The sequence below is a fragment of the Columba livia genome, chromosome 2 (assembly GCF_036013475.1).
Source record: "Columba livia isolate bColLiv1 breed racing homer chromosome 2, bColLiv1.pat.W.v2, whole genome shotgun sequence".
Classification (NCBI taxonomy): domain Eukaryota; kingdom Metazoa; phylum Chordata; class Aves; order Columbiformes; family Columbidae; genus Columba; species Columba livia.
The window spans coordinates 109,190,726-109,213,158 of NC_088603.1; the positions used below are offsets into that span (position 1 = coordinate 109,190,726).

The 22,433-nt window shown below is 38.1% G+C and overlaps 1 protein-coding gene across 18 annotated transcripts in view; it reads right to left on the reverse strand.

Annotated features, from left to right (window-relative positions):
* PTPRM (protein tyrosine phosphatase receptor type M) overlaps window positions 1–22,433 on the reverse strand; it is a 471,207-nt gene that overhangs the window by 152,676 nt on the left and 296,098 nt on the right. For all 18 annotated transcript variants that reach the window (XM_065053179.1, XM_065053178.1, XM_065053173.1 and 15 more), the window contains one exon: window positions 4,425–4,557. In XM_065053179.1, coding sequence (XP_064909251.1) covers window positions 4,425–4,557 — 133 coding nt within the window. The remainder of the gene's footprint in view (window positions 1–4,424; window positions 4,558–22,433) is intronic.

Below are 22,433 nucleotides of genomic sequence, written 5' to 3' on the forward strand. Positions count from 1 at the left end.
TAACTGCTCGAAATTGTTGGCAAAGGTGTATAACTGAAAAACCTGATTTGCTATCAGGGAATGGGACCGATGCACTCCCAGCCCAGCTCCACCGAGTGCAAAAACTTTCCTTATCCGCTGCCAAGAACCAGGGTCTCTGAGTTAAACAGATACCACAATTACATACGTATGAAACTACTGGAAGGCTCAGGCATAGACACAGCTGAAAACAGAAATTAAAGACAGGCAGAAGATATTAACTTTTCTGTAGAGAAATGCAATGATGAGAAAAACTCTATTCTATGACTGAAGTAGAAGCCAATGTAATTAAATTTTAATAACTGCTTCCTCACTGTACTCCCACTGCAGCAGCAAGATGGTAGCCTAGAAAGAAACTGTTGCCCCAAAGACATACATACTTCTAAGCAAAACTTGGATCAATACATCTAATTTCTAAACTTCAGCATATTTTTTAAACTTAGCTGAAACAGAAAATAAAAGAAAAAAGGAAAAGAGAAAATAATAAAGCAGTAAGGTTCTGATTTTTCCAAGTCTTGATTTAATCGCTATTACTTTTCCAAAGACTGTGGGAACAATTCTCTCATTTTTACTGACCTACCAAAAGATGAACTTACTTGCTGCCTTTCTTATATTTATTTATTCAGTTAGTTAGTTGTTTTTCTTTTTTAGAAAGTCCCATGCAGATATATAAAAGACTGACAGAGATCAAGGGCCTTGCCTGAGATTTAATATTCAGGATCAGATTAAAAATCCACTTTACTGTGGAGCAATATTGTGGACATACATGTATTGGTTTCCACTGACTTGGTGTTAACTCTTACGTGAGAGATTCAGAGCACAGCTGAAGAGAGGAAAGCCTACTGGCATTATTCTGACTTGACAGGGAGGAATTATCTCATTGATATGAACATATTGGTATTAGGAATAGCTTGCAGGTTCCTAGTCTACATTACATTATATCTTTATGCAGGAATGTGGTTGAATGGATGAAGAAAAGATAGAACAGAACATATAAAGAAGTCTGAACAATGATGTGTGGAGAAAAACAGGAAAGCTCTAACAGTTTTCCCTTGACTCAGGTGACAAGCCTACAAATCTGGTTTACTATAGTCAAAGACTGAGTGTCCACACAGAAAATGGTTTAATGTCCATGATGTTCCTACTCTCACTAATGACTCCAGACCATACACTAAACAGTTAGGCCACCTAACCTCTCTGTAACCCAGTTAATAATATAACTACTTCAGAAGATCGATGTATAGTGAATTTAATAACGATGCCTAACGACTCTTGATATTTGCAGAAATTCTCCACCTACTGCTTTGACAGTGACCATATCCAAAGCATGTCTGTGCTGCCCTGAAAACTCTGCTTTGAATGCAGGTCTCATCTACTTGGCTACTGAATTAAAAGTCAAAGAGGGTGATCTGTGAAAATCTGTGGTGCCTGGCACTGAACATACAAAGAATGGTTGCTGGATGAAATGAGGTGGGTGTTAAAAGGAATATGTTGGACCAAGTCATGGTTACCATGTACAGTAAAACCGCTTCCCAAGTCCCTTGACAATGGAAAGAAATGATTTGAAATTCAGTTAATTAACCATTGTGAAGCCCTAGAGAGAGGAAATTTCATCTACTGGTCACATCTAGAGATCAAGTCTACACGGACCCATTTCCATGAAAGAATGATGAACAGACGGTACATGCCTTAGGATATGTCTTGGAGTAGTGGAATGTGAATGGGATATTCCTGTAACCAACTCCAAGCAAGACAAGTTTCAGAGCACATAGACTCAGTGTAGTGAAACCGCGCATTGTAACCCAAAGAGCCTGCACATAATAGTACAGAGAGGAAAGTGGTTCTCAGGGGAAATGTGCCACTGAATTACAAGGTGCTATTTTATTTTTCAATCAGCTCTTTACTTCGGTAAAACTCCCGATAAAGTAAATGAAATCAAATTATCAAGTGCAGTAGTGAAACGTCACACTACCTTGTTAAGACTGTTTCACAAAGTAGCACCAAAAGTATCACAAAACTGCAAAAACACTACAGTTATACTAAGCTTGCAGAATGATTTATACATTTTCTTCAAATGCATAATGTATACACAGGAACTGAACCAAGGTGAAACCATAGAGGCTCTCAGAAGCATAGTGAATTAATGCACCAATAACAATCTATTGAATAATCGGTTCATCTTTTGCTTAAGTCATGAGTGTAATTGTATTCAAGACCTTCCATGCTACAGCATCTGCTTTAGAGGTCTGGGACGCAATACAACTATCTCCTGAAACTCTCATTAAAGCCTAGTCACATCTTGTTACACAGATGAACCATTCTTACTTTTTGATATTCACTTCAACTCATTTCACAGTTTGTTTTGTTCAAGGCTGCAGCATCATTCTGAGATATGTTTAAGTTGGTATCATTCTTTCTGTATCACACAATGAAATTGTATGTATTTGGTAACAGAGTTCCTGGACTTGTACTTCCAACAGTTTCATCTCTGTTACAAGCAGATTTATTCCAAACCCCAAAGAAGCTCACATAATGCACTTTTCTTCTAATAACAGAATTACTATGAATAATAATTGCTGTGCTGTGGTAGACAGAAGGAATCAAGTATCCTTCTGCATTAACATCCAAACACTTCGGATTCGAGCCTTCCTGCCTCTAACAATTAGGTTATCAATGAGCTTTTCCCTAGAGAATGAAGCAAGAGCTGGTATAGCATCCATTTAGCCAAAGACCCTGACACTTTATTTACTTTGGAACTATTTGGATCATTTTGCAATGCTTTCCTTTCAAGATTAAGAAGAACTTATCTCCCTCGGGTGAATATATTCTACCTTTGGTGCAAACGCTTAATGAGAAGCTCAGAACTGGATGAGAGAGGGTTATGAATGCTGGTCAGGAATTGTGTGAAGGATTGGCCAGACAATGCGAAAAGCTTTTCTCCCTGCATGCCAAGTGTTGTGTATGGCCCTAGGGAGAAGTTTGGGAGTTCAACTGTTAAAATTGAAGGCATGAATGATGCAAGAAATCAGAAGTGGGGAGAAAAAAAATACTGCAAAGTCAGAACGGTATTTAGCTCTGCTACGCTGTACTTTACTGTGATTTGGTTACAGGGTCTGTTTCATTGTCCCAGCCAGACTTACCCTGGGGCTTAAGTCTCAGTCTCTTCTGTATGGCAGCTTTTGATGGCTTTACCTACCTCTCATCATGACCTCGCTCTCAGCTCACCTTTCTCTGCATGGAGCCCTTCTAACTCATGGCCCCGTTTCTGTCTTCAAGGAGAGTGAAAACCAGCTACTTGTGCTGCCTGCCCTGAGGCACTGCCAGGCAGCTGCCTCCTGAGCTCTGCACCTCCGCCGTTCAAATTCTGGAAGAATTTCAGGCAGCTCAGGGGTTTGGACTATCTCAGACCCTGCAAACTAGTTAACATACAATTAAATCACATACTGTCGGGATGAGCCAAGATTGCTCGCAAAGGAAGAAAATGGGACAATACAGGGTGAATGGCAAGGAGGTGAGGGGTAGTTAAGAAGACTATGGCAAACGTGGAAGGAGAATTCATGACAGCCCCCATACTCAGCTCTCACACATTCTCAACCCCACCTCTACAGCTGCAAATCTCGCATTGCTCAGGACACAACCTAAAAACTTGATTCTATTTGCTAATTAATTTCTCCCAATCTAGACTTAGTTTCTATCATCACATGATTTTTTTACTACCCATGCTACCTCCCTAACTATGAGGTATTTTTCCCTTTATTATTTTTCCTTTCAGAGTGTTGAGAAAGGCAATCGGGTTTAACAGCCTTGCACTTCTGATGTAGCAGTTTTCAAATGATATTCAGAGCAAAACAATCTCAATGTGTGTGTGTGTTGAACCAGCATTTGGAAATATTCAGCACCACTGTAACATTTTCATCTCTTTCCAGGGAATGAAGTTTATGCAGAACAATACAGAGCCACCTCTTAGCACAAATTACCTCAGCTCTAGTTCCTGTTTGACTGAGGATTTCTTCTATATTCAAGAGTGAAATGACATCTAACTTTCAGCTGATCCGTTGAATAGAGTGGAGACTCACACTATCAGGATCGAGATACTGTTCTATTATTAGAGTCCATCATGCAGTACTAATGCATAAAGTGCTAGAATCATTAACCTCGAGATGTTTTTCTTCTATAACAAAGCCATGAACATTAATTCACAGAAAATGCTGTGGGACGAAACAGATATTGTGTCTTTATAAAATCCCAACAAAAGCTTTGGGGGTGGGAGGGAGCAGTACTTTCCCAAACCCTGAGGTAAAGGGCATGAAGGTGGTTGGATACTTTTGCCAATATCAAACTGAGAACTGCTGTAGGAGATGCTGTGATATGAATATGTACATACAAAACAGCTACTAATTGCTCACCTTTTCTTCATTACCAACACGACCCCCAGAAATATAATGACGAACAGCAAGATGCCTGCAATGACTCCAGCAATTTTAACAGTGTGGTCAGTCTGCTTCTCAGGCTCTGGGTCCGGTTTTCGAGTGGCAGCCCCTATGGAATCAGTACAAGGAAAAGAGAAAAAGAAAAAGAATCAGGATGTCATACTTTTGATATTTATATATTTAACCTACCAATGTCATAACTCTTATTCAGGGCCAACAGATATCAATGCTTGATATTTTAAGAAAAAAATCCTTTCACTTGCATTGGCAGGACTGTAATTCTTCATATTGTTCCATGACATTTTGCTAGACCACAATACAGGTGGGACACCACAGCTAGTCCTGACCCGTCTATAAGAGCCCCTTCACAGATTCACAAATTTCTATATTTTTATTATCTCTGCTGGCTCCCTTTCTTTCTGCCATTTAGAAACTTGCTAACAACACAATAACTATCCTAAGCCTTTATCCAAATTTGATTTGCTGGAACATTTTCCTCAATTATTTTTCATAAATGAAGCTGTAATTCCATAACATATTAGCTTAAACACCTGGAAAAGTGAGATAAGCTCATTTACCATGCATTTTACCCACAATTGTTTTTTACACAATAGACTTCTTTTTTTTTTTGCCTTTGGAAATCTAAATCTAGGTCACATCTGGTAGGCAAAAAGACTCCTTCTAAGCAATTTATTCACAAAGTGGGAAGCAGCTGATGATCACACCACTGGCACCCACATTTAATATCTGTTTAAATGAGATAACCAGTGCCTTACAGCAGCTACTGTCTTAGCTCTTCCAGCTTCTCCATTTAAAAAAAATAACATTGTTTGTACTGTTTACTGTATAATGTGATGGAACGTCAAATCCATGTCTGATGAAATATCCATTTCCTCTACTAAATGAGTTCAGGATGAAAAATGTTAAGGAAGCAACAGTCAATTCACTAAACTGATTTTAGTTTTTTTATAGACTTTCATTTTTTTTTTTTAATCAAAACGAGACAGCATTCATCATTTGGGGCATCGTGCCATGAAGTGGACACAGGGATTTATGGATCACTTTCCTGCTACAGCTTTTTTGGGAAGGGAGAAGGAAGAGTGAAATCTAAAGTGAAGTGTAATATTTTAAGACCACATTCTTATATCACTGTCTGGGTTTCACAGAGGATTTTGAAAGTACCGATTTTACATGTGTTTTCACTTTCTTGTTTTGGAAAGAAAGCAAATTGGCGATCAATTTACATGCAGAGATATTTTCCAAAAAGTACAATGAAAACATTTCTAATGTTTCTTCTCAGTTGTAACCAGGTTATTCTAAGCTGGTGAGTACTTCTGAGCACCCATAGTTGCACTTTTGGCCGACCTCCTCAAAACTCCTTACCACTAGGAATGCCGGGAAAACCTAGCAATTTGTATCGCTGCTAGTAAAGGTGCTAAATCAAAATATAATCAAAATATATTAGAACTAAGTGCCAAAGTCAGGTTGTTTGGAAAATTCTGGCCATGGCACTTTGTCTGAGTGCTAATTCAGAGAAGATGATCCGCTGCATATCTCTGTACCCAGTCCCACCAGAATATTAGGTTGATAGCAATACACTGCAATTCCAATTACTAAAATTCTTACACTGTATCACTAAAGGTAACAGAAATCTGGCTCTGTATTTTCTTCGATGCGGATGCGTGAAAGCTTGTTAAAAACAGTTCTGTTTTCCTTGTGTGATATATAAATCAATTTGTTAAACTCTACATTGCTGTAATTTGCATGGCACTCAAGCATGTAGCAGATATTTAGAACACATCTAGAGTATTTCTGTGCAAAAGGCAGCAGTTATTTGAACTTGGCAAACAGGAAGCAGTGACTCAAGTATGATGCAACTGGTAAGACATGATAAGGACTAAACAGTCCTCTTTTAACTCTAAAACCCAATAAAGGAAGAATGCAAAGTCAACAACGAGCAGTAGCTTTTCAGATGTAATTTCTAAGACTGGTTCCTTCCCAAGTCTATTCTCCATTATTTCCTTCAGGCTACCTCACCCTACTGGAATACTCATTGATAATGCCTTCTTAAAATAAAATTCTGCCTTACGGTTTCATTCCTTCTGCCAAGGCTTCCACTGCTAGATTTGGGATCATGAATGCTAGCATTGCTACATTTTCACATAGAACTCCCAACTATCCAACGTGTTTTATCTCAGTGTTGTTTCTCTTTGACGGCACATGGTCCTCACTCCAGTGGAACGAGCCAGATTTACACAATGCAGGGGAGAGAATATCAAAATTGTATTCAGAGCATACATGCTTTCTGCATATCACAAAGCACAACCTTCATGAAATGCCTTCCATGCCACAAAGAATTATCCTCTTGGGAATCATGGACAAGCTGGGGAATTCACCACTATTGCAAATTCTCCAAAGAAAGCCTAAATGAGAAGATACACAGTCTAACATCAGGACACAGAAACTCCCACGCTGTGTCATCTGTTGAATATCAAACTGAGGGATCATCTCAAACTGTCTAAGAAAAGCAGATGTAATGCCACCCAAGTTAAAAATAGAATAAAGCTTCCCATCATGATGGACTCAGCCTGATTCATACCAGAGGTGGTCTTAAACTGGAAACCTGATGTTTGACATGCCTTTTAAAAACTCCTACAATTAGTTATTATAAAAACCCAAATATTGGCATTATTTCAATTCTCTTTTAGTTCCATTCAGCAACCCATTCATTCCCTGACAGAATGTTGCTCCTTTCTTGGTGTCAGTGGGTTCCAAAATCCACTTGGGTAAAAGAACCAAATTTGCCATCTTTCACCTTTCTTGAGCATCCCTTGAGTCTTTCAGTATAAGAAATTCTGGATCAACTGTCTTCATTTTACTTAATAGTGTTTATTCCTTTAACATACCTCAGGTTTTCTACAACGGGATTTTTAAAATTTTTGTGCTCTACCACATTCTTTATCCCTCTGAGCATTATATTTGATTTTCTTTTGACATCAGATGGATGCTGAACAGCTCACTGGCACATTGTTTACAGTAAAACCTGTGTCCCTTTGTTCAGAGCAGTGTTCAATTTTGAACCTTCTATTAGTTAAAAGCAATTCAAATTTACCTCTGCTGAACTCGACACAGAATTTATCGAGGCTGAGCTGGAACTACCTCTTTATTCAGTTTGCTTTTGTCCTGCTGAAATTCTTCACAGCCTTGTGTGAATTCTGTTAACACACACCAACTATCATCATACTCAAGAGCTGCTCTTCCATATGTGTAATAAACATCATCTCATAATTACCTCTTAACTGACTTCTGACCTATAGCCACACAGGCAATTCCACTGGCACCACGGAAAGAAAGGTGAACTGTTTGTAAGGGGATGGAGGCAGCTAGGGGCAGTGCTTCTGAAGTTCATTTTGCCACTTGATAAGCTGCGATGTCAATGCATGCTTTTAGTTTTGTTTTCATGTTTTCAAGAGACAATTGGAAAATTACTATTGCAAGTCTAAATAAATGATGCTGTGGCTTCTCTTTCTCTCTTCTGTACTGAGACACACCAAAAAAGCTGAGTGAAATGTAATCCTTCTTTACAGAAAGAGTATTAACTATACATGATTATATCATGATATTGCAGTTCTGGTATTTGATTCTATTTATTATTGTTATTTCAACCAGTTTCTCTGACATTGACATTTTTTATTTCCTTGATCACCCTAGCGCCTTTAAAAATACATAGCTACAAGACTAGTGGGGTTTTCTATCTCCAGTAAAATATCTGTTTTTAATGACAAATTGCATACTGTTGTCAACAGCTGGGCTAAGCCCACTGCATTTTCCTCACAACAGTGGACCTTACAACTTATTGGGATTTTTTTTTGTTCATTTTACTTTAAGCTTTTGGTTCTCCCTTGCACACAGAAGCCTGACTTTAAAGCTTGCACAATAACCTCACTTCTATTTTCTTACTAGGGCTGTCTGGGCTGCTGGAGTGAGAAGAATTAAGGCCAAATTGACACATACACTGTGGTCACCTTTAGAAGGGCAATAGGTCAGTAAAGGGCAGTGAGTGCAGAACAGCTCAAGGGAGCTGCTTAGAAAATAAAAGGACAAGGAAATGTTTCCTGCCAGGTTAAAAAGCATTAAGGTGCTGACTTTGGAAAGTCCTTACTTGATGAGAACAAACTAGAGTGCTTTCTGCCATAAGTGAAAAACAAGAGATGCACTTATATATAAACCCCAAGGTGCCACAAAACCCAGCAAAGTATTTCCACAGGCTTCCTGCACTGAATACAGTGGAAGACAGTAACATTGTTTGGTTCCATACCCTTAGTTATTTACTTTTCTAATTAATCTCAGCGATTCCAATCTCCCTTTCATTTATTATATTTATTGCCAACTCTTTGTGATATTCCCTACCCTAGCATTTAAAATGTGAAATATCTTCTTCTTCTTCACTTAGAAAAAACGGTATTCAGCTGGCCTGATTTGTGACTTTCCCTCATGTATCCCATTTTGCTCAGGACTTTACAAGACTCAGAGATAATATTTTTAAGTATTATCCACGAAACACCTAAAGATTTTATTTCACTTATTTTTGACTCTCAGACCTATTCCATTAACTCTTTCTTAATACTAAAATCTCCTTTTCTGAAGTTTAGTGGTCTTAGCTGTTCTTCAGATTGAGAACTTAATTATATTCTAGTCACTGGTATTTTGTTCCTGCCACACTATGAATTCTTAAATTACTTTATGCAGTGAAATTTCTATTTATGTACCATGGGATAGAAGATCGCATAAAAAAATTCATCTCTGAAGAATTTCTAGTTCTCATCACAGATATACAGGTTTGGCATTAGTATTATAGAAATAATCTGTGCTTTTCAGAAAACAGTTCTGCCACTTCCTTGAGTGGAAAATTTCCATTCCTTCTCACTCAGAAGGCACAAGCTCCAAAACTTTATAAACAATAATCTCCTGTAGGTAGCTTATGGATAGAAGAGTTTGAGCAGAACTATTCCTCATTAAAATGGAAGCTAAGACTTTTCACTGAATGAACCAGCCAAGCAAAAGATAATTCTTTTAACTTACATGCAAGTATTATCTTGTTTTGCAAAACCAATGAATATGTTATTCAGTAAAAGCAATGGACTTCCACCAAACTGAACAAAACCTCTTTGTAAATAAACAAAGTTTGGATTCACTTTTCAATGTTTATTAGTCCCTTACAAAAAATGTAGTTAGAAATGACTGACCATTGTATAGAACAGAACAACCAATAAAATAACCCTGCATCAGCAGTCTAGGAGCTGCTAGTTATACTTTCAAAGGAAGAAAAAATATTAAATCTGTTAGTACTAAAATCTAGCTATAGGTTGTTTTGTCTAAAGTGATCTTTTAAAAATCCAGACTTTTCTTCTCCTATTTGAGTTAAGAAATAAGCCCTTTCTTTAATTAACTAGACTGGTCTCATTTTATTTCTCCCAGCCAAGGCTTACCATAGTTGCTGCCTTTTTTACTTCCACTCTGCAGCTTTAAGCTCTCAAAAGGTACTTGATTGATAAGTCACTTGCAAGCCTTTCCAACTCTATTTCATTCACAGCTGTTCCTATGACTGATGTAATGGCTGGCTTTACAAGGTTCTAAAGTTAGTCCAGTCAAACTTGAGACTAACTTGTTGTGTTAGTAACCAGCGCATGATTTTTTAATGCAGGCAGTGCAATTTGACTATCCCATCTCGGCACCTACTTTTAAACTTATTCCACAGAGTGAGTCAGGAAAATGAAACATTATACCCTTATGTGACAAGTTGCACTGGGATTAGGTGGCAGAAATCATGCAAAATGGCACAAGGCAAAAGGGAGGCAGAGAGATGTGATGCTTCCTTGGAAAACCCATCACAAGAGTCCTGTTGTCCCTGCCACAAAGTAAGAAGACTGAAAAGATCAGAGCACTTGGCTTTAAAGACTCTGCCCACGCTCTCCAAGGACATCACACATTACAAAGGCTCCTATAATTATCACTCTCTATTATTGGTATGATATTGGGATCTAGAAGCTCTAAATCTGATTGGGAGCCCCACTGTGCTAAGCACACAGCTAAGCAATCTGTGCCACTAAAAGTGTACTATAGAGTTGAGCCAGGCTGTAATAGGCAGATGTAGCAATCGCAGGTGGGAGAGGGAGGCAAACACCCCGAAGAAAATACATTTATAATACTCAAATAAATTAATACTTCTACCATTCCTGTTCTTTCAGCTAGCTGGCATCACTCAGTATTTCCAGTTAGTAACACAGCAGAAACAGACCTTCAAGAGTGATTTCAGGGACAGAGTAATGTTTTTATGTATGATGTTGGTTAGGGTGTTATAAAGAAGGAAGTAACATAATGGTTCATAAACATGAAGGTAGGAAAAGCAGAGGTGCCAAAAGTAAAGGGACGGAATAAAATGCAGTGTGACAAAATAAGAAAGTACACAAACATGTCTGCGCTACTGGTATGAAAAGAGGTGTTCTGCAGAGGTAAGTCCTTCCTATAAATGTCAGATCATCAACAGCAATTCCAATCCTGTAAAATACACCTGAACGGGGCAACAGTGCAAAATGTCCAGTTTTGCCCAGAAGTTTCCTCACTATTTCTATCTATCACCATCTCCCCTAAGACTGCAGAGAACCGTACACTCATTTTTAAGTCTGTAGCAGCATTACTGGTGCTATGGAAAGACAAGCCAGTCTAACATGCTTTTTATTTGAGTTTCAAGTTTGTTCCAGACGCCAGGATTTGTGACTGCCTTGGAGAAGACCCAAAACGTACAGAGATTTGTAGATGAAATGAATTACCAGCCTGGCTAGTCTGATTCTACTGTAAGCGACTGGCATTCAGTCCTCATCTTCTAGCCAGCATGTACTCTGATAACGAAGTCTTTGTTTTATTACTCCTGGTAGAAATCCAACTAAGGGGGAAAGTTCTCCCTCCCCTTCCTCATTGTTAGCTTTCAAATCAGTGTTCCTAGTTCTCCTTCAAAACTGCACTGCTTTTTTTGTCCATATGGTAGAAGTTACGAGGTGTTGTTGGGCAGGGTATAATTTGTGACAGAAGGTAGTTTTGATCAGTAGTTTTTTCTGATTTCTGTCTCTACTCCATACCTTGAATATGTTAGTTTTATAAAAGCCTCTGAATAAGGTCTGCTTTATTTCTGTTTTTACAGTATTTTTCCCTTTCTGCTCCTGGCTTCTTTTGGAAATGCTCACGTACAAACTGTTTTTTCCACAGGGCAGGGATTATATTTTCTTTATGTTTTGCTGAGCACAGGAGCCACTTAAGTGCTGAAATCGATGTATCCTGATTTTCCCTCCCATGATGTGTTAGCGCTCACTAAATCTATATTTTGAATGTCTGTGAAAGAGGGCAAATAGCACTTATATTTTTGCAGCAGACTATCTTCTCTGTAATTTATGATCATCAGTACAATACACACTGCTGTGTACAGATCTTCCTTTCCTAAAAAGGATTTCTGTACTTCTACAAGACAACCATGCTGATTTGGTATGTTGTTTATTTGGTGTTTTTTAAATGCAGGAGAAAACAGCCTTGTTAAAAGATCTATGCTAAGAAGGGACTATCAAAATAAGGCTCCACTGTGCAACAATAATTATGAATTATTAATTTTGTTTGTGTTATTCTTTACGAAAATGAAAATATGAGCGACAAAGAACTGCATGAAAAGAAATGCAAAGAACTACTTCACTGATGAATATGACTCATTTAACTGACTATTAAATGAAATGTATCTCTCACTGGTGGATGAATCATGTTGGTGCATGTGAGTAAAAAGACTTTTTTTTTTCTTAAACATCTGTGTTTTTGGTTGTCAGGAATAATAAGATTCTTTACAAAACATGCCTAAACCAAATAAAAGTTCCCAGTTTTACATGTATCTTTCGGTCTCATCACATTCTATTTTTTAATGGGGTTTTAATCCAGTTCCTTGACTGGATTTTTCTGGAGACTGTGTTTTTTAGAAAAGGACTTACAGAAAACAAGCAAGCAAGCCTTGATAAAGAGCTCATTTGCTCCTTTTGCAACAAATCCACCAACCATTCTGCAAGCCTTTTTTTTTTTCGCTTTTCTCTTAATCAAGGAAATTTAAATAATTAAAATTCATAAAAAGTTTTCTCTCCAGTGGGCACCCAAGCAGCTGGAAGCCCTCCTACTAGAAGAAAGAAAGTAAAAGTCCTCACACTATAATGGCACTGAGCTCATTAAGGGATGTCTAAAGCATACTCAACAGCTACACCACAATCAGAAATTAACAAGAAGTCTACAATATACAGACACAGTGTATCTCCTTCTTGGAAATATATCGTTTTCTAAGGAAAAAGTATAGTCTCTGGAACCTTTAGCTTTCAAATGGACCCAACAAAGGGAAAGGTTATGGCAGCATACTTGAAAGACAGACTCAACCACTGAAATAAAAATCCTCCTGACTACTACGGGAAGAAGAAACTGCACTTCACCAAACTGCTTGCTGACCAACCAAACACATCCAAGGTCAATATAACTCCATGAGATGTAATTTCTGATCAAGAAGGTCGACTGAGGGGCAATGAGAACATACTTCCATAAAAATTAGCTGTATACATGTACGTCTCAAACTGAGTAAGCTTGAGGAGGTGTCAGAAAGAGGCACCATCAAGGGCTGGAACTGCAGGTGTCTCAGTACATTGAGATGTAGGGCTGGTTAACAGGTGATTCTGCGGGAATGAGGTCCCACTTGCAGCCACTGGATGTGCAACAGTGTCTTATAAATCTGACTTCTGTGAACAAGAAGTCCTAGAAGTACAATGTACAACAAGGGGAGCTTTTAGCCCTGAAACATTTGGTTTTATGGTTCTCAACATAATCTCAAACCAACAGTACTCAGGGTAGAAGAGTGACTCAAATAAGCTCTAAGGAAATGAAAGCAGTCAGTCCAGACAGAACCTGTCCATGTATTATGCATTCTCTAAGCAAGTCAGCACCATTTTCTAGCCACTCCTATAAAAGTGGATAATTTATCATCAGCCTTCCCAAGGACATTTGAATTTTATTTGTTGTGGAAGGAGACCTCTGGTTGACTCTCATGCTTCCAACACCAGATCTCCTCCTCAAGCTACACTGAGTAGTATCAAGAACTATCAGACACCCCTGAAAGTTTATTTCAGCTATAATATCTTCTACAAACAGAAAAGATGTGGGTTGGAAGCCCAAAACGGATTCTCCCCTCTTTAGAGAAGGTAAAATGTGGTTTTGCTTGTACTCTTGGCCTCCACCAGGCAGCGAATATGTGAAGTCAGATCAGAGTGATGTTTCTGGAGCTGATGTACTGAGAGTGAAACTCGGCTATAGAACTAGATATTCTTGGTATGGACAAACACAGCTGTTTTATTTTCCACTCCGGAATGCAAGGAATCACATCCAGCATGAGGTGCTGTCTTCTGATCTTGCTGTCGCTGAAGACTTAATTACAGGAACACTAATGAATAGTTCTGAATTGAATGTCAGTGAAGACCTTGTTATTTTGCCATTAGGTGTAGGGAGAGGACACAAGGACAATGTAATACAGGAACTCCAGTGGTACATCTGCACACCCATGCATTTTTGGCCTATGCTGCCACTGGCTCATAGATAAGGCTGACATTCTTGGTGATTTCCACTACCAGCCTCCTCAGACTACCTACCCATTGTGTCACTTTAGAAAGGTTCTTCAAAAATACTTCATAACCAGTCACACTCTCAGAATTTACTTATCATTATTGACCATTTACCTATTTTCTTGGAGGAAAGTGTTATATAACTAATTCTACTCAAATATAAATGGAATTAGACATGCAATGATGCACGCGGAAAGGTAAAAATCTATTTGTGATAAATTTATAAAAAGCAGGAAAAAATAGGTAAACCACTTTTTTTTTAAAACATTCCCAGAGTCAACTCTGTCTTGGGGTCTGGAAATTGGCTAGAGGAACTAGAAAGGAGCATCAGCACAAGAAAGGAAAAATAATTCCACAGAATTCTAAATCTGTCTTTGTGCCAATAAAGTGTACCAAATCTTTTGTTCACATTTCAGAAGCGTTTATAGTACTGCAATAAAAAACCCCTCCAAACTGAAGCAATGTTAGATGAACCAAGATTCTAGTGCAGGGACAAGAAAAGACTAGGCCTCCTCTGAATGGTTATAATTGATTTACTTTTCATTTTTTTGTACATTTCCTGTAGGATTTAGGGGTTATAGAAAAATCTTCATTTGTCCTATTTGATTAAACAGCCATTTTTTTCATCAGTTCTTTTCATATCACTTTTAATTACTGACACATTTACGCATGACCAGAAGCTGGCTAATTCAATGACAACATGCTGAAATGTACTTCAAAAAAGATTTCATGAATACTTTCTTTGTTTCTGACCAATGACAATTTACCATTTTTCCTCTATTTCCCTGTTTCTGATCTGAACTCAAAAGATGAAACAGAACTTGAAACTATTGCATTTTCCCTCTTGTCAGCTTGAAACCATGTAAGACAGTAACTTCCACCCACTTTTATGCAAACTATGACTGAACTTTCACTTACATGGGAGTTTTCTATTTTCACGAAAACTTGTCAGTGGTCAGCAATAACAGAAAATCAGATGAAAAGAAGGAAATGAAAGCTCAAAGTTTCAAAAAAATAAAGCCTCAAGTAGCATCAGGAGAGGTTTAGATTGGATGTTAGGAAAAACTTCTTCACGGAAAGTGTTGTCAGGTGTTGAACAGGCTGCCCAGGGAAGTGGTGGAGTCACCATCCCTGGAGGGGTTTAAAAGGCATTTAGATGAGGTTCTTAGGGACATGGTTTAGTGCCAGAGTTAGGTTAGGTTATGGCTGGACTCCATGATCCCGTGAGTCTCTTGCAACTGAAATGATTCTATGATTCTAAAATGCACACATATACTCAAATGCCCTTTCCAGAGCTCCAAAATCAGTGGCTCTTGCAGTCAAAGTCCCATTCCTGCAGAAAAGGACATTTTAAATATAATGCCCGGAGAAGCAGGTGTTCAAATGCCATCAATAAGTACACTCATGGCTTGCATAGTGTTGAGTTATTATTCCAAGCAGACAAATGCAGCTTAGATATGTATTAAATATTCAGTTATTTCAAGGAATATGAACTGAGTGAATTTCTGAAACATCATTTTGCCCAAGGTAGTATGTTCTGTGTCTTTTCATTAAAGTTGACAATACTACTCTTCTCTTCGCTGTACTACTCTATTTAACTAGAACACATTTTAACGTTCACCTAGATATTAACACAGAGGTGATCCATGCAATATTGTATTACACATTTGTTAAACTCTCCAGATTTGCAGTGCCTAACAAGTACAGGTTATTTTACCCACAACTGGAACCACATTTTCTTTCAAATTAAAATTCTAATTGCTTAGCATTTTATGAATACAGTCAATAACTACAGATGGGAAATATTGAAATTCACGGGGTTTTTTTTGTTACTAATTATGTCTCCGAGTTTCTCTCTCCTCCCTTGTCTCTCCTTAATTTTTCGTTGTTGTACATGCAAAGTATGTTCTGCTTTGAATGTAAAAATCAGAGGCATATTTTCTTTTATACAGAAATGCAATAACACACTACATGACATACAACGATGCTCCAAAAATTACCTACTGGTATTTTTGCTTTGTTTTGTATTTCCTGCTTCTCTGTAGATTGCCAGTGTTGAAATATTTTGGATTAGATGTGATACTGACTGGTATAACACAGATGGCAGAGATTCCTTAAAGTTTGTTAGGAATTTATCCTGGTCATTTTATTCATATTGTTATTTTCACGACTGGGTTTTATGTTTCCATGCTCTGTAATGAGACTAAGGAAAGTGCCCTCCCCCCAAGTCCAATCTCAAGCAGCTTCACCTCATAGATATCCTCATATTAAGATTATACATTGCTCAGTAAACAGATAATTTTTCGAGCTAGGATGAACCAAACAGATTCATCTTCAGCGGCTTACCTTGAATTTTGTGTCACTCTCCTCAAGAAAGAGATATTTGACACTGACACTTAGAATAATATTTTTCTCTCAGCTACAGACTGGAACACTCAAAATTCCAAATCAGTTGTGTACTTGAAGCATGTAACACAGCTCCTACAATGACTAATAACTCTGTAACATCCAAATTTTTAACTCCTCTGAATAAAAGACAAACACTTTCTACAGTGCGAAACTTACCTAATTAGGCTACTTGTCTTTCCTAAACAGCAGGGAATGATTGATAATTTCTTCTAGGTCATGAGATCTTTCTCTAGCTGTTTCTGTTCCAGGTCTGTAACACCACTGGCTCTGGTGATACGGTGCCAGGGCAGCTGATGAACCCATACCTCCTTGGCCAAGCATAAGCACCAATGGCCAGAGCAGAACTGCTAGTATGACCGTTTGCAATTCATCCTCCCTACTCTCCTATTTCATAGAATCATAGAATAGTTTGGCTTGGAAGGGACCTTTAAAGGTCACTTAGTTCAACCTTCCTGCAATGAGCAGGGACATCTTCAACCAGATCAGTTTGCTCAGAGCCCCATCCAGCCTGGCCTAGAATGTCTCCAGGGATGGCACATCTACCACCTCTTTGGGCAACCTGGGCCAGTGTTTTACCATCCTCACTGTAAAAAATTTCTTCCTCATGTCTAGCCTGAATCTCCCCTCCTTTATTTTAAAACCATTACCCCTTGTCCTATCGCAACAGGCCCTGCTAAAAAGTCTGTCCCGTCTTTTTTATAAGCTCCCTTTATGTACTGAAAGGCCACAATAAGGTCTTCCTGAGGCCTGCTCTTCTCCAGGCTGAACAACCCCAGCTCTCTCAGCCTGTCCTCACAGCAGAGCTGTTCCAGCCCTCTGATCATTTTTGTAGCCTCCTCTGGCCCTTCTCCAACAGGTCCATGTCTGTGCTGAGGGCTCCAGAGCTGGATGCAGGACTCCAGGTGCGGTCTTACCAGATCAGAGCAGAGGGCAGAATCACCTCCCTCAACCTGCAGGGAACGCTCTTTTTGATGCAGCCCAAGATACGATTTGTTTTCTGGGCCGCAAGTGCACATTGCTGGCTCATGTCCAATCTCTCACCCACCAGTGCCCCCAAGTCCTTCTCCACAGGGCTGCTCTCAATGCCTTCCTCCCCCAGCCTGTATTGATACCGGGAGTTGAACTGACCCTAGTGCACGACCTTGCACGTGGCCTTATGAGGCCTTCTTGAGCTTGTTGAGGTCCCTCTGGATGGCATCCTATCCCTCAGGAGTGTCAACCGCACCATTCAGTTTGGGGTCATCCACAAACTTCTCACTGTCTATGTCACTGATGAAGATATTAAACAGTACTGGTCCCAACAAGAACCCCTGAGGGACAGACTTGTCACTAATCTCCATCTGGAGCCACTAATCACTACCCTCTGGATGCAACCATCTAGCCAATTCCTCATTTTATATATGCAAGAGAACTGCAAAGGTCCCATCATCCTTGAGGGACTCAACATGTTTAGAGGAAGAGGAGCTGAATGGCAGGACATCCTGACTCCTTGATCAGAGCCTCTGGCTTTTCTGTAATGACTTGAACACATTCAAAACTAAGGCTGCTAATTAATTTTCAAAAAAGTTTGTAGGAATTCTTGTTAATGTAAATAATGAACTGGACTGCTTGCTGTTATTAACAGAATCACATTGGTAACTGACTTCTAATCAGCTCAGGTTCTCTATTGTCTACAGCTGGAAAGGGCTTTTATTTACCTTATGGGTTATTTCAGCATTTGTGAATTGTTATCAGCATTGCTTTTAGGCCTTCTTTGTCTAATTGTTTAACTTCAACACTTCTTCAGGTGCTCTGTGGAAAATGTAGTTATGTTTAAAATCCTACATGCTTTGGTTGCACTGCCTTAAAAACAGAAAACCTGACATTTAACTCTGTAATGTATGAGGGAAAAAAAAAAAGGAGAAAAGGAAACAGTAGATCCTATGGCACTCCTGTATCCTCTTAACATTTTCTTATAACTATACTGTTTTATAGATGAAACTGTCACTGCAAAAATGACAAATGTAACACATAAAAGAACAAAAATGGGCAATAAATCACGACTGACACTCCAGCCCATTGAAATGCATTCAGCCGGTGCTGCCAGAAAGTAGAAAGATACCCTCCTGCTTTGCATTCTGTCCAGCTGAGCAAGAGAATCAGACTCCTTGAACAACTGGTACAACAAACACTGGGGCCATCATATAAAAACAGACTTAGAATTTTACTTTGGAGAGTGAGATCCATTCTCATTCTGCTTTGCATGTCACCTGGCCTTGCAACAGCATCATAATATGGCTTTGAAATTACACCACGTAGGTGCTTGCTCTCCACTGGATAACTATACGCAAGTCCTGCTGATATAAGTGCTGTTCAGAAGTATCAATAGAATAAACTCCTAAAATGGTGTATTCAAGCTCCAGACAGACATATCTGCAAGAAGCTTTGTTATTACAGACAGCACCATAGTCTCCAAATCATGGGTCCTACATTACCCAGAATAGCACTCCAAGTCCCAACATGTCAGTATACATCTAAATCAATGCTATGTGGTTCAAGATGGAGAAAAATGAATGTGAATGTCTGTCCAGCCTGTGTTGCTCATCTCAAATGCATTACATTGTAAAGGAGAAACTAGACACTGATAAAGAAACTATCTCGATTCTTTTCAACAAACTAGATAAATAGGAAAACAGTTCTCAAAATCATGATGTTGAGTTTTGTGTTAATAAACAAATTTTGTTTTCAGTAATGCAATATAAATCTGGAGTAAATCCCCTGACATACAAAAAATTCAAAGAAGTCATGATCTAATCAATCAATTATTTCTGTTGATTTTTTTCAATTTTACAGTGGAATGGTTTAGAACAGAATGTGACCCAGACTATAGCAATAAATCTTGCTATGTGTTGAATGCACATCTTAAGAAATCTGTTTACTTTATTATGCTGCTAACTTCATAAGGGAGGAGAAGCCAACTGGGATTATTTTACGACTGCTTTTAACATGGTTATAAAATATGCTGCTTATCTAGACCTTATGGTATGCAAGGTAAAAACCATTTAAGCTTTAACTTAAAAAAAAAAAATCTTCCCAATTCTTCAGTATTGGTTATTCCACAAAACTTCTGACAAATCTTGTTGTAGCTGATGTATACCAAGAATTTAATCTATGAAGAGTGTACAACATAGAACTCTCCCTTCCAGCATGTGTAATTAACAATGGGTAGTAAAAATGGCATTCTATGGCAATCAGTCTTAATAATATCCAGTAAAGTAGTAGCTGCTTCACTAAATCACAAATGGAAATAGTTTAATTTAAATACAAGTAGCTCAGACGTATTTCAACAATTAAGAAAATGCCTGAAAGAATGAGCACCCTCATCGTAATTCCAAGCATGCCATTTTGTCAGAATGCAGACAGAACAAAACAGATGAGGGCCAAGTGAATACCAAATATGGCAAATTTAAACCTATTACATTAATTGTCTCTTACAAAATATTGAAGAAAACTGCAACTACTTTCAGGATTTCTCAAAAAAATTGATTTGTTTTTCAACTTTGAAGTCAAGATCATACAGTTACTTATCTACGTGGTACGGTTTTTGTTAACCTTCTACATTATTTCAGCCATACTGTTAAATCATATCTGTTTATGAAAACATGAAGACAGTATCATGAGGACTATTATGCTTCATGTATATGAAGTCTTTCCTCCTTGCTGACACATATCACGTAGATATTCTCCCTGTCTGTTGGAGGACAGGGTAAATTAAGTGGATTTTAAGTTAGTTACTTTTTGTAAGGTTAATGCTGAAAGCTCAACACTTTGCCCCAAATTTGAATTCCTTAAATATTAAGTTATTGAATCAGTGATAATAGTGTATTCGCTAGTACTGGTTCGCCTATTTTGGCTTGTAAGAATCAAAATCACACAGTTTCCTTTACGGCGTTGCTATGTATATGTATATGTATATGTATATGTATATGTATATGTATATGTATATGTATATGTATATGTATATGTATATGTATATGTATATGTATATGTATATGTATACAGGATAACTTCAGGACAACTAAGCTGTAGGTAGCACAACTGCAAGGAACAGTTCCCTTTGCTACAGGCTGCAAAAGAGTACTGAAGCAAGGAGAAGCTGTCAAGATATTTAAGACAGGTAATCCTATAGATGGAAGTCATCTTACTTTTATATGAAAAGGAAGGCGAAAGGAAGGACAAAGAGGAACTAATACTGCATTGTTTATAAACTGCACCAGTAATGACCAGGATGAGTTGATGGTGAGGGTGGAGGAAATGAGCACAAGTAGAGTTGGCTTGAAAGCTGAGCTGTATTATCATGATCATTCAAAAGAGGAAGACCTTTCAAAATTATTAACAATATTCAGGAATGCAGCCAGGATTTTAGATTTTCATTTTGCAAGAAGCATCAACTTCCCACTTGAAAAAAAAATAATAAAATCCCAACCCTGACTTCTTCACTGCTGGTTATTTATCTCCTCAAATGCTAAAAGATAAAAGTAATTTCTTGATCTTAAATTAAACCACTTTGGTGCTGAGCAAAGAAGTGAGGGAAAAGCATCAAACAGCAAATGGTCTGTAACTTTGTCAAACAGTTACGGCTGTATAGTCCTATGATTTCCACATAAAGAACTCCTTATACACGTAGTTCCTTTCTGCAGTCTAGGAATCTGAAAGGAAAAGTGTGGGAAGAATGTGCAGCATTCCCTGCTTCCTCATGTCCAGTCCAGTTCCTGCAAATGTCCTTTAAGAAAATCTTTGGGTTCCTCATGGATATTGCTGACATCATCATTGCTGTACTGTCCTGAAGTCAAAAAGTCTGCCTAAGGGACCTCTACATGGAATGTCTCTGCAGAAAAACATGAATTCCTGTCATGGGACCAATCACATGGGATGGGTGAGGTTTTTTTCCCTCTCTATTGCAGTTGTGGCAGCTGAGAAGGATGAAAATGTTTCTTTCTGTTTGATCACACCATCTTCAAGCATGAGAAGGGGTTGCGGAAATGATGAGGGGATTTCGGAAGCTTTTAAATACATTTCATAGATAGCCATTCTGTTTGCAGGTATCATTTAATACTTTCACTTCTTACACTGTAAAAAAATCAGTTTCTGGTAGAATATATATATATATATGTATATATTTTATTTTTTTTAAAAAAGAAAATACAATCAGAGATCTGCCAGAGAACCACAGAGTGCCAATGCCATAAGCCACCAGTGACAAAGTAACCAAATAAACACTTGGCCGGATGTTCTAGGCTAGCTATATCTCTGTTCTCTCATCGTTAACTACTATATCCATGTCCCTCTTGTGGAACAGACATCTCTGTACTGTTTGCTGTAGCTACCCAGTTTTGCACTAAAAAAAACCATAACAAAATAGGAGAAGACAAACATTTAGTTCTCCATAGAGAAAAATATACAAGCTTATTTGAATTCTGCGATGAACAAAACTTGTTGATGTTCATGGATATGGAAGACATCTTCTTTGCCTCTTCAAAGTGCTACTTGTATTCTCAGGTAAAAAATAATTGAGCTATAAAAATGTATGTGGAAAGAGTTTTTGACAAGTAGTGCTAACAAGACCAAACTAGTACTTCCTGGAGTCATCTAAATACATTATTATGGTTAATTCATATATTATTACGTAATATAAATATACATGCAGCAATTTTATCTTGATTGACACAGACACTTAGGCATTATGGATCACTCAGCTTTGTTATTACAGCATATATCCCAGAATTAAAAGCTATAGCAGACCTGTCACTAATCCTTTTATCTTAAGCTGAATCATTTAACTGTCTCTTATAGACTACAGCAATATTCAGATGCTAAGCATCTGAATTCCTCCTCGTCCTTAGACACCCCGGTA